The sequence below is a fragment of the Podarcis filfolensis genome (assembly GCF_964270895.1).
Source record: "Podarcis filfolensis genome assembly, chromosome: 13".
In the NCBI taxonomy this organism is placed as follows: domain Eukaryota; kingdom Metazoa; phylum Chordata; class Lepidosauria; order Squamata; family Lacertidae; genus Podarcis; species Podarcis filfolensis.
Genome location: NC_139615.1, coordinates 35878273 through 35890536, shown reverse-complemented (window position 1 = coordinate 35890536; position 12264 = coordinate 35878273). Strand labels below are relative to the sequence as shown.

At 44.2% G+C, this 12264-nt stretch overlaps 1 protein-coding gene across 2 annotated transcripts in view; it reads left to right on the top strand.

The window, feature by feature from the left end:
* The first annotated feature begins 1770 nt into the window (after nt 1-1770).
* Nucleotides 1771-12264, top strand: part of LASP1 (LIM and SH3 protein 1) — a 53771-nt gene continuing 43277 nt past the window's right edge. The window contains exons 1-2 of one of the 2 annotated variants that reach the window (XM_083583548.1): nt 1771-4281; nt 11659-11753. In XM_083583548.1, coding sequence (XP_083439674.1) covers nt 4213-4281; nt 11659-11753 — 164 coding nt within the window. In that variant the 5' untranslated portion in view covers nt 1771-4212. The remainder of the gene's footprint in view (nt 4282-11658; nt 11754-12264) is intronic. The other variant, XR_014541066.1, reaches the window with a different exon arrangement.

Below are 12264 nucleotides of genomic sequence, written 5' to 3'. Positions count from 1 at the left end.
GCCTAATAATGGGTGTGTGATGTGGTCATTTACAGGGGAGGAGGCATAGATGGGAAGAGGTTAATAATCTCCATGTACTGAGATTCCTGGAATATGCCCCCTACTTACCATAATTAGAGTGGTTTTTTCTTTTCTTTTGGAGCCAACCTTCTACTGAAGTCTTGTTTTCTGCAGTAGGTGAAGACAGCCAGTTCAATTCACGGTTGCTCACATGAGTGTTTACAGCCCTAAATGACTTAGACCACATATATCTGGAAGACTGCTTCCCTAAAGAACCTCTTCAGTGCTAAGATTGGCAGATGGGGCCCTCTTGGTAGTTCCACTGCCCTAGGACTTTTGGGGGGTGGGGTGGATAACCCAGAAGATGGTTCTGCTTCAGTTCCTAAGTTGTAAAATTCCTTCCCTACAGAGGTACATCTGGCCCATTTATGAATAGCTTTCCTCATATGCTAAAGAACTGCCTCTTAACTCTGACCTTTGACAGCTGAGATATATTGATAGGACCCTCCTCTTATTTCTCTGCTGTGAACTGTTTTAACTGATTTTAATATGGTTTTATTATATTATTGTAAACCCACTCTGGAACCCTTATGGTGAAGAATCCCCTATGAGGAAAGTTGGCAGCATTTGGGGCTTTATAGTTCATAGAAATTTATTAATTGATGCACGGCATGGAAAAAGCAGGTGGAGAAAAAACTTTTTCTTCCTCTCTCATAATACTAGAACTCACGGACATCCAAGGAGGCTGAACGTTGGAAGATTCGTGACGGATAAAAAAAAGTACTTCTTCATGCAGCAAATACTGTATTTTTTGCTCTATAAGACTCACTTTTTCCCTCCTAAAAAGTAAGGGGAAATGTGTGTGCGTCCTACGGAGTGAATGCAGGCTGCACAGCTATCACAGAAGCCAGAACAGCAAGAGGGATTGCTGCTTTCACTGCGCAGCAATCCCTCTTGCTGTTCTGGCTTCTGAGATTCAAAATATTTTTTTTCTTGTTTTCCTCCTCCAAAAACTAGGTGCGTCTTGTGGTCTGGTGCGTCTTATAGAGCAAAAAATACGGCAATTAAATGATGCAGCTTGCTCCCACAGCAGGCAGTGATGGCTACCAACTTGGATGGCTTTAAAAGAGGGCTAGACAAACTCATGGAGGGAAAGGCTCTCAATAAATAGCTGTTAGTCATGATGGCTCTGCTCTGCCTCCAAGGTCAGTGGCAGTACTCCTCTGAACAGCAGTTGCTGGAAACCACTGGAGGGGAGTGTATTCTTGTGCTTGGGTCCTACTCACTGGTTTCCCACAGGCAGTGAGAACAGGATGCTGGACTAGCTGGGTCATTGGCCTGATTCAGCAGGACTCTTCTTATGTTCTTAAGAGTGAGTAAGAGGAAATGGAATAAATAAATAAATACACCCCTTCTTGCTTAGATAAGCCATTGGCCCGATTATTTTGTTGCTATTGGATTGGTAGCTCTGGTCTTAGTAGTTTAGCCAATGATTTCCCCTGCACTTTCTTGTACATCTTTTGTACATTTTTAATTATATTGTAATTTTATGTTTTGTTGTTTTTAGTTGCCTCGGACACCTAGTGTAGATAGACCTTTAAACACATTAATAATTAAACTATGTGGAGCAGTAATGCTTTCTAGAGATATTGATAGGACAGGAAAAGGGGAGATAAAAGATTTGCAAACTCCATATATTGGAACACTGGTGACAGACAGAAAGTTCAACACTAAATTAAAAATAAATTGCAAAAGACATCCCAACTGTATTGAAAAGACATGATTCATTTAATATTAGAGAATTGTAGAACTAGAGGTTCACTTTTCTGGGCTTGTCCGCCCGCTTTTCTTGCTCTGTGGTTCCTCCTTCCCCAGCAAAACTATGATCCCACAAGTAAGAAGGGGCAGTCTGGGTGGTAGAAGGTGGGCTGCAACTCTCCCTTTTCTTTATTTACTTACTTACAACTAGTTTCCCCGCAATGGAACTCACCCCTCTGGCCAATGTTGGGGTGGTGCCTAGCCCCTTCTACCCACCCTGTCTTCCAGGGTGCCTGCCCACAAAGGAATATGCCCTCACTAATTCATTGCAATGCAAAATTACATCAGGTGATTGCCAGGTGGCTATGCTCACCTACTTATCAAAGTTTGGCCCTAGGTGTGTGTGTGTGGGGGGTATATTTACCAAGCAGGGAAAGCAGCACACCTCTGCCAGCCCCATATCTGATGTCGGGCCATAGGCTCCTCACCTCTGATCTAAAAGGATTTCAGGAGTGTGAAAGCCCTCAGGCTCAGACCATGGAGAGTCACAGCAGACAATACAGGGCCCACTGACAACATCATCATCATCTTATTTACGTATACCCAGCCACTCTGGGCGGCTTACAGCATATCTAAAAACATCATAAAAACATCAAGCCTTAAAAACCTCCCTATACAGGGTTGCCTTCAGATGTCTTCTAAAGGTTGTATGGTTACTTATTTCCTTGACATCTGATGGGAGGGTGTGCCACAGGAAAGGAGCCACTACCAAGAAGGCCCTCTGCCTGATTCCCTGTAACTTCACTTCTCGCAGAGAGGGAACCGCTAGAAGATGCTTGGAGCTGGACCTCAATTGTCTGGGGCTCTGGGCTGAATGATGGGAGTGAAGACGCTCCTTCAGGTATCTTTCTTCTTTGGCGATCACTCGTAGCCAAGTAAGATTGTCTTCCATAAACATGGTATAATGTGCGTTGGTCAGCGTGCACTGATCTACACACATAAAACCAATTCACGCACAGGCGTCTTCCGTCTTGTCAATTCAAGAATACTGGGCTGAGGACATGTGCCAGCCTTGAGAAATACAGGCTGCACTGGCAACATTTCTTGTGTTTCCAGAAAGCTGCACAACAGGCAGGCATTCAACAGGTGCAGATTTTCCTATTGCTTACTTGTTAACGTTTTGGCATTTTGTACCCCCCTGCTCAGCGCCTTCCCAGGGCAACTTACTGAGCAAGTCCAGAATAAAATGACCTAGTCAAACATAGCCTTTCTTCTCTTCTCTTCTCTCTCCCCTGCTTTTAAAAGCCCTGGGCAGACAGCAGCAACTCAAGACGACAGGCGGCCATTTCAACAGGTATAGCATGTCCCGCAAAGTAACACCTGCTGGAAATTCATCTCCGACCTTCTTCTTCAGGGGAGGAAAGTGAGAAAGGTAGAGATCGATGTCGTGAAGGCCGCCAGGGAAAAGAGGCGCGGTGGTGGTGGTAGGAAGCAGAGAGCAGACCATTATTTCAAAAACGTTGCCACCACAGAGAAACAAACGCCCGACTCCGCCTGAGGGTGTGTTTGGCCGTATTTCACCTTTTACAGCCTAGCGCCCTAGGCATGTTTTACTCGGGAGTAAGCCCGCACTGCGCACATTGGGTCGGAACGACCACAGACCCGACCTTTTGACAGGCGCTGCATCCTATAGGCCATTTCTCCTCAGGAGCCATGAGTCCCGCGCAGCTTACTTGGCGGCGGGAAAGAGGAAGAAGATACGACTCAATAAAGTCCTGACGACGTGGAATTAAGATTTAATTCTCCAAAGAGCCCGGCTGTGGTGGGGAACCATAAGGAGATTGGGGGGGGGGGAGAGAGACACCACCGTCATCCCCGCCGCCACCCCCACATAAGCTTCTGACAGACATTAGCCTCCTTTTCGGGTTATTCCTCCCTCTCGCGACTCGCCGCCCGCCCGCCTTTTTTTTTTTTTCTTCGTTTAGTCTGGCCGTTGCTTCAGGCGACTCACGCACGCACGCGCCGCAACCCCGCGCGCCATTCCCTCGCCGCCCCCACGGTTGGCTGGTGCGCGCGCGCGGGCGCGTCGAGGGCGGAGGCGCGTGAGGGAGCGACTGACTGGGCTGGCTGGCTGGCCGCGCCCCTCCCCTCAGTCGTTTCCAGCCGTTGCCGAGGCGGCTTCTTTTCCTTCCTCTCTCTCTCTCTCTCTTTCCCTCACGCCCTCTTCCTCCTCCCGCTCGCTTCTGCGTTACAAGCCTCGCCACGGGCGCAGTTTTCCAGGCAGCCGGGGCCAACTCCCACCGCCGCCGCCGCCGCCTTCCGCGGGGGTCTCTCTCTCTCTCTCCCCTCACCCCTATTTTTTTTTCCTGGTTCCCTCCCTTCCTTACACGCGCAGGCATTTCTCTCCCCTCCCTCCACACACACACACACGCTTTCCTCCTCGCCTCGGCCGCCATGAACCCCAGCTGTGCCCGCTGCGGCAAGATCGTGTACCCGACCGAGAAGGTGAACTGCCTCGACAAGGTGGGTGCTGCTGCCGGGTGAGGAGAGGGCGGCGGCGGCGGCGGCGGCGGCGACCGTTGAGCGGGCGGGGCTGCGAATCAGCGGAGGGGCTGAGGGCAAACTGAACTGGGGGTGCTGGTTCCCCCCCACACACACTTGCTTTGGGGGGCGGGCTTGGGGGGGGTGAGAAATCAGGCTCTTGGGGCGTGTCTCAAGCTGAGCTGGGGAAGGGGAGAGCAGGAGCAGTGGGGAAACAGGGAGGGTGGTGGTGAGGCGGAAGAGGGGAAACGACCCCAGCAAAAAAGAGGGGGGGGGAAATCTAGGGGTGTGGTGGGTCGCGGGGAGCCTGTAGGTGTATGTCAGGGAGTGTAGAGGTCTCTTGGGGAAGACTGTCGAGTGGGCAGTCCCCGAAGTGAGGAATTGGTGGGAGGGGAGAGTCTATGGTCTGGGGGGGGGGGACGGAAGGAGGGTGTAAGGCACAAAAGGAAGGGGGGCGGTTTATGAATGGCTAGAGCGGAGGGGGGGGGTCAGAGGGGTTGGGAATGGAAGACTTAAGGGGCAGAATAAAAAGAGAGAAAGGGGGGGAGTTGCTATTTGGCGGGTGGGGGAATTGGTGATTGGAGTGTAGGCCAAAGGGCATGGCAGATAAGCAGAGAGCCTGGAGGAAAGGGGTGTGTGTGTATACAGTATATGTATGTAATACACGCTCACTCACACGCACACACCCAACCCAGAAAGGTGGCAATAACAGGTTGTTCACTGAAAGGAACGAGTGCAGGGATTTTTCCCTGTCTTAGGGATCAGATCCCCTTCTCTTCCCTCCTCCCCACCCATTCCGAGAATGAGTTTCTTGGCTGGTGAATTGGAGGAGGCTTTCTGTGGATGCCCAGAGGGTGCTAGTAATGACAAGGAGGCAACTTTGAAAGGTGTTGAGGAGGATATAAAAGGTATTAGAGAGTGTGGTGTATTGCCTGCAAGGTGTGATGAGGAGCAACCTGGGTTTAGCAGCTGCTGAAATTCAAATGTTTTATGCCATGGGGTGCACAGTTGTAATGGTTTGCAGCTTTGCAGGGAGACAGTATGGGGAATGTTTAAAGAGGGCTGTGATCTGTGGCAGCAGATTCACCCCACCCCCCTCCGGGGTTGCTAGTAGTAGACAAAGCTTGAAATAAACGGAGGAATGCAGAGATTTGGTCAGAAGTGGTGGTTAAGGTACAGTTTGGGAGTGATTAGGTTAAAGTTACCAGACGTCCCTGTTTCCCGGGGACAGTCCCCGGATTTACAAAATCAGTCCTCATGCGAAATCCATTGAAGTTGAAAAGTGCCCCCGATTCATTGAAAAAAATCTGGTAACCTTAGATTAGGTATGTGTATAAGAGTGTGTGTGTGTACACAAGAGAGCAAGTAAGTAGTCTCACTCCTAGTCTTGGTAGGTTTGACAGCTCCCATTTCCTAAAACAATGGAATAAGACTGTGGATATTTAGATACCAGTAGATAGCTTGAATCACAACAGTCTGCCTTTTGAGAAAGAATCTGGCTTTAGGGGACACATATGGGAAAAGGTAAAGAGCATGTGCTGTCAACACAGCAAATCACCAAAGGAGATGCATTCTTAGATCATTCATCTGGCACTCTCTTAGATTGCTTTTCTTCCTATCAGTAGTGACTGTTAGTACTCCCCAAGCCCTCTCCCTCAAATACTACAGTCTTCCCCTTTATCTGAAGGGTGTGAGCATTGAGGTAACCTAAACAAATCTGCAGTCTAGCTTTCCCCTATCTTTTCCCTTGTTTCCCTTTTTCCTTATTTGATGGTGAATTAGATTGGGAAATAAGCAAGCTATAGCTTATAGCATTTCTACCAAGTCTTCTGTCCAATAAGAGGTGGCTGTATGGCAATATTGGAGAAAAGCACCTTCTCAATTTCTCCATTAAAAAAATCTATGGAACAACTGAATGTGATGTTGGAGGTATTCCAGTTATTCCAGTTTTGACTGCTAAGGTTAAAAGACAGGAATTTCTGAGCTGTTCTCAGCTGCTTGTGTGAACCCCATTTTAAGAAGCAGTGTAAGTGCCACATCACCTCAACTTTTTTTCTGTAATGTTCTTAAACTAGTTTCTGATAAAGCCAGTAACAAAGAGAACTTCTAGTGCTTTTTATTTTCCGCAGTTACAAACACAGCTGGGTGTCTCAACAGACAAAATGAAAAGGGACTAACAAGCTATCATCTGCTTTACATTTAGATTCTGTTCCCTTGCCTCCTCCCTCCAGATGGATTGTTCAGCAGTGTTTCAGAGTTTAAAAACTTAGAATTGGTTTTATAGATTTATTTAAAGGGCAGGCTTCCTTCTTTTTGCTGCTGCTGTTTGTGTTTGTTTAAGTTTTTTAATCTTTTATGCCATATTCCAAGACTGAAGAGAGACCAGATTTAGTTTTGCGAATGATTGTCAATACCAGAATAATTAGTAGTTCTTAATAAGTGTAATTAGTCTTAGTTACACTAATTATTTCTCCAACAAAATTTTGTAAGACTTAGAAAAATGTGTCCGAAAAATGCATATATCTCGATCACATCACTCCAAATTCAAGAAATTCAACTTCCTCCCCCCCATTCCTTGTTCCCAGTCCAAAGTGAACTTAGCTGTGTAACTGCATCCATTTTCTCTTCAGAGTGGTAGGTAGGGGCAAAATTAGACTTTATTTCAGCCAGGTCAAAGACCCAGTTTGGCACACATACAGGCTGGGAGCCTCAATGGTGCCCCTCTGGAGCCTTCACCCTGGCAAAAAAATGTGACTAGCCAGCCCACCTGCCCTGTAGCTACAGCTCTGTGGTAGGCACATCCCACCAGCACTTTGCAGTAGTCTGTCAATATACCTTTTAATTCACTTTAAACTAGATTCATTTAAATCCTAATCTGGTTTGGATATTTAAAGCAAAAGGGGCATGTGGATGAAGGAAACTTGAATTATCACAAAAGTGCACCACTTACCTCCTTATAGCCTCTGAACCCAGGTGCTTTTTGCCAAGCCATGTTCTCTAGTATCAGACCTTAAAGGGTGTGTGTGTCAGGATAGTCAATTACATGCAGAAGAGGGTTTATATCACCTGCGTTCCTTTCTTCTCTGTTTAAAGAAAAAATCACATCCACTCCCTGCTTTATCAAGGAATGCTGCAGGCATAGGTTGAAAGAAATAAGCCTGCTGACTGTCCTATAAAAATGTGTGTTTTTTTAACTAGATTAATACAAAATGTAGATGGGGTGATGCAAAATATTCCTACAGTCTTAAAGATGGATGTTTTGAGAAGAAGGGGTTGTTTTTAAAAGGGAGAGAAAGAATCAGAAGTCCTGGGTTATAGGCACTGTGCTATGTGTGTCTTGTATATTTCCAAATTGTGCAGCACATGGTTTGTTTACAGGTTCATCAGGATTATATTGTACCCCCTCACCTCCATACACATTCTGGACTTTTAAAAAAATCATATTCCTAGGTGCCTTAGTGAGGCATTTGGAGTTTTCCAGCTCCACACATTGTGCCTCTTTTGGAAAGAGCGGACAATATTTCCACAAGCTATAGCTACTGATTAGATATTTGTGTTCTGAGGTGGTAGAGGAGTGTCTTTTAATCCAACTGCGTGTTGCTGAAGTTCCTGCTGAGTTTCCTGGTGTGAACAATAGAAAGCAAAAAACCCCTTTTATTGAATGCAGTGAAGGGGTATAATTTGACATGCAGAATAGTCACTGGTCTAGTTTTCATTCAGAGCAAGTTGTACTAGTGCTTGCTGATAATAATAATTGAGCCAGTGTTTCAGAGAAGAGTGTTTATGGGGAAATAAGAGGAGGAAAGAAACTGTCCCACCTTCACAAAAGAAGAGATTTTATCCCCCCACATACATCACTGCCCACTGTTCGGTAGTGTTTATCTCATAGTGGGGATTTGCATGGCTTTGACAAAATGCTGATAGAACTGGTGTGGAATTGAGCCTGAACACTAAGTTCAGAACTGCTGTTTTAGATCTCTGTGCTTCAGCAAATGCAGAAACTGGCACACTGGCTCCCTTGGTCAGCATCAGAACTCAAGGCATACATCTGTGTGTTCTAATTTCAAAGCAGTAGGTCATAGGAGTTGCATTGCATATAAGATGAGTGTCAGGCTGTCGTTAAGGAGACCATAGCTGTCAACCTTTCCTTTTTCTTGCAAGGAATCCTATTCGGAATAAGGGAATTTCCCTTTAAAAAAGGGGAACATTGCCAGATATGTAAGGAGACAGCATTTCTGAAGAGTTAAGGTTAACTTCCATATAACCATATATGGATCCAAATGGCAGGTGATGTTGAAACGTAGATTTGTCTTAAGTTTACTGGTTTTCCTTAGTGTGCAGACCGCTGTCATATCAACTTTCCAGATATTGTCTCAAGTAGCTTCAACTTACAGTACTGGTATTCCACACAAGTATTCTGTGATCTTGGTGACTTAATTTTGGGTATAATTTCCAAGTTTCAAAAAGGTGAGGGTGAGAGGAACATTTTAATGCTGACTAGCTGTATTTCTTCAAGCATTTGCTTCCTCTGTGACTGGGGGTGGTGGTTGAATTTTAAACTTTGTATGCAGACAGAAGCTGTTGAGGATTTAAAGCATCTCTGTTAAGCTGAAGTAATGTGTGAGCACGGCCCCACACTACACTAGTTTCAGTTTTCCATTTTATGTTTAAGGTAAAGTTTAAGCCACATAGCTTTACCCAGGGATAAGCTTGTATGTGATTGCAAACTATGAGTACATACTTGACAGAATGCTAATGTTGAAGGTTGAGTAGCTTTTTGTCTTGGGGCAGTATTGGAGTTGCATGCTCCTTGGTTATGTGCTTGAGATGCAGTTTTTAGACAGCCTGAAGTCTGCATACATACTGAAGGTGGAAATGCTGTGGTTTAGAAACGTTATTTAAGGCTCTCTGCAACCCTGCATCCTTTTGGTAATGAAAGACTTGTTATTGCCCAAAGTCTGAATTGTTGCAATAGACTACAAAAAATAAATAAATGGGTACAGCTGATTTTGTCAAATCTTAAACTATTTACTTATACTAAAAAGTCTGCCAGTCTGGGGTACAAAACTTGGCAGACATTCCAGGAATGCAGTGACCCTTGCTCTCTATTGCTAATGCAGTTTTAAATATGTGTAAACATAAATGAGTCTGAAAATCTTAAGGTTTCATATATGTGCATTAGAAACAGCTAGAGGTTACATAACAGGAAGAGTTAATAACAAGTTTTGCCTGTTAGCAACCAGAGGGGCCTGTTGAGCACAATACAGAAATTCATTTCTGCAAGAGGAATTGGCCATCAGCCATAGGTGAAGGTGCAAATCTATTGCCCTGGGCGATCAAAGTGAGACAGGCTTGCTTTGCTCGAATACTGAGTCATCTCATGCTAGGTTGTGGGCATGTTTAAGTATTGGGTGTGGTACTCTCTCATTCACACCATACCGTATTTTCAATATAATGCAGCCACCACTAAATGTTGGTTTTACAAGACTAGCAAACCTAGCTGTAGATCTTGGTCATTAAATAGAATTCTGGCATTTGCTTATTATAATATTTCTTTTAAAAGCTGAAATTTTTGCACATGAAGGAAGCACAGGTCAGCTGGTAGAACCTATGGACAGAGCAACTTAACTAGGTACAATCACATCATAAAATATAAACTTCACTTTGCATGGTATCTGATAGTTTCTACAGAAGTTTGTTCAAGTCAAGTTTTTTTAGCTCTTACAGATGAAAAGCCAAAAAGGAGTCCCTGTGAAGTTTTTGATAGTGTGTTGGCTTAGAAGCCCCTTCTTTTACATACCCACGGACATATCTCTATTTTTCATGCTGCTAAGAAGGGGGCATAGAGAGGCATTATTGCCCAAACTTCTTGCTCTCCACCTTTAGAAATATGTTCCAACTTTTTTCTTCTTAATATCCCAGTCTGAGTTTTTAAAGATAATTTTATTTCTGAACCATTGACTTTTCTGCATGATCACAAACATTTACAAAATATGTTTTGGAAGGATATTGTAAAATACTTGTGATCTTGTACATTTTCTCAGAGCATGTGAACTTTTGAAAATAATTACATCCCTTTCATCATTTAGATGATGTGCCACTCCTGAACATGTGCATTATTTCCCACAATAGTCCACATATTCCCTTCCCCAAGCGGTTAGTGCTGAATAATTTTCAGAACTGTCCAGAATGGTTTGTAGAATTTAGAATGTGTTTAAGATAAAACAAGTGACTTTCTGATCGTTTGCTTCGCTTGTTTGACAGAGGTGAGTAATTGCACTTCCAAGCTGTGGAAAGTGGGAGAAATTAGCATAGATTTTCAAAATTTAGAGGCATCTCTGCTCTTGCTCTCAAAATCCAGTATCTTCTAGTCAAACTGGCATGCTGCTTGGCTATAAGAGATCTCCAGCTCACCATGTGGTTGTGGAAATCTGTATTTCTACTTATTACCAGAATAGTTGCTGGTTGACAATTCTGTGTTACCTGTTCTCAGTGTGGAGCTTTTCTCCTAGTCTGCTTTTTATAAGACATAAAATATTTCATTTAGAGGAGCATCTGGGAATCAAGGCTGCTTTAGCATCAATCTTGCATGATGAGCTATCTTTCAAGACCATATGGAAAGCCTACTACAGTGGTTTCAGAGTTACTGTGAAAGGAGACCTTCCTCAGCGTATCAGGATTAGATTTCTGTGCTAAGGCCACATATGGCAACTTCCTGTTGGGGGAGGGTGGGGAGAGAACTCGCAGTCAGGTGATGAGTTGGAAATATTTCCTAAGGCTCATCATGTGCCAATATAATACAATTTTGGTTAGCGCTGACCACATTGTATAAACTGCTAATGCTTGTTTGTTGAAAAACAAATAGGTCATTGACTGAATACAAAGGAATGTTTTCCCTAGCCTGTCTTTAAACTTTAAACACAGTGTGTTTTTGGGTTGAGTAAATGCTGTTGAAAGGCTCTTTGGTCAAGCATATGTCTAAACAGACCTTCATAATGGAGCAGACCAGAGCTTTCCAAACTGTGTGTCATGACACGTTAGTGTGTCGGCTGCAGCGTGTAGCTGTGTTGCATGAACGCTCCCAGGGCAGGAAAGGGGTTAGTTTAACCTCTGGTTTGCTAGTAAAACCTGTGTTTCTGTGTTGCAAAATGATGCATATCTAAAAAGTGTTTTACCTGAAGTTTGGAAAGCTCTGGAGGAGACAGTGCTGCAGGATACTAGAAAGAGTCTTCTTGCAGCATGCTTGATTGTAATTTCTAGAGGCTAATAGCCACTGCTGGGAAAAACATTTTCCAGCTAGGAAGAAGTAGCCCACTATAAAACTTTCTACATTAACACTTGTTTCTCATGTTTTCCCAGTTTTGGCATAAAGCATGTTTCCACTGCGAGGTCTGCAAGATGACTCTCAACATGAAAAACTACAAGGGCTATGAGAAGAAGCCGTATTGCAATGCGTAAGTTGCTGGTGTTCACATTACTTTGCCCTTCTACTCTGTAAAGCTGGTTGTGTATAGCTGCAAGTGAAAAGTATATTTCAAGGGGCTGTATGTATCTGGAAATCTCAATGCAATTTAGTTGTTGAATGTGGCAGGCAAGAGACACAAGGAAAGAAGCTGAGCTGATACCTGTGGAGGTATTAATCCTAATTAGTCCATCCTTTCAAAGTATCCTTCTAAACCCTTGTCAGTGACTCTGAGAGAATGGAATTTGTTATTCATTAGGAAGCTAGTGCCAACAGCATGATAGGTGACCTATTTTATTTTTCAAAAATTCTGAACTTTATCCTGACAAATTCCAGTGTGGTATGCAATAATAAAAATACAGTAGTATAAACATCAAATCCCACATCCTTCATAACAAAATGAAACTATAGCACAGGGGAGGGGAGTCTCCAGTCCAGATTTGGCCTGCAGTTCGACTTATTCTGGCCCTTTCTGTCCCCTCTCACCCATCACTTCTTCAGCT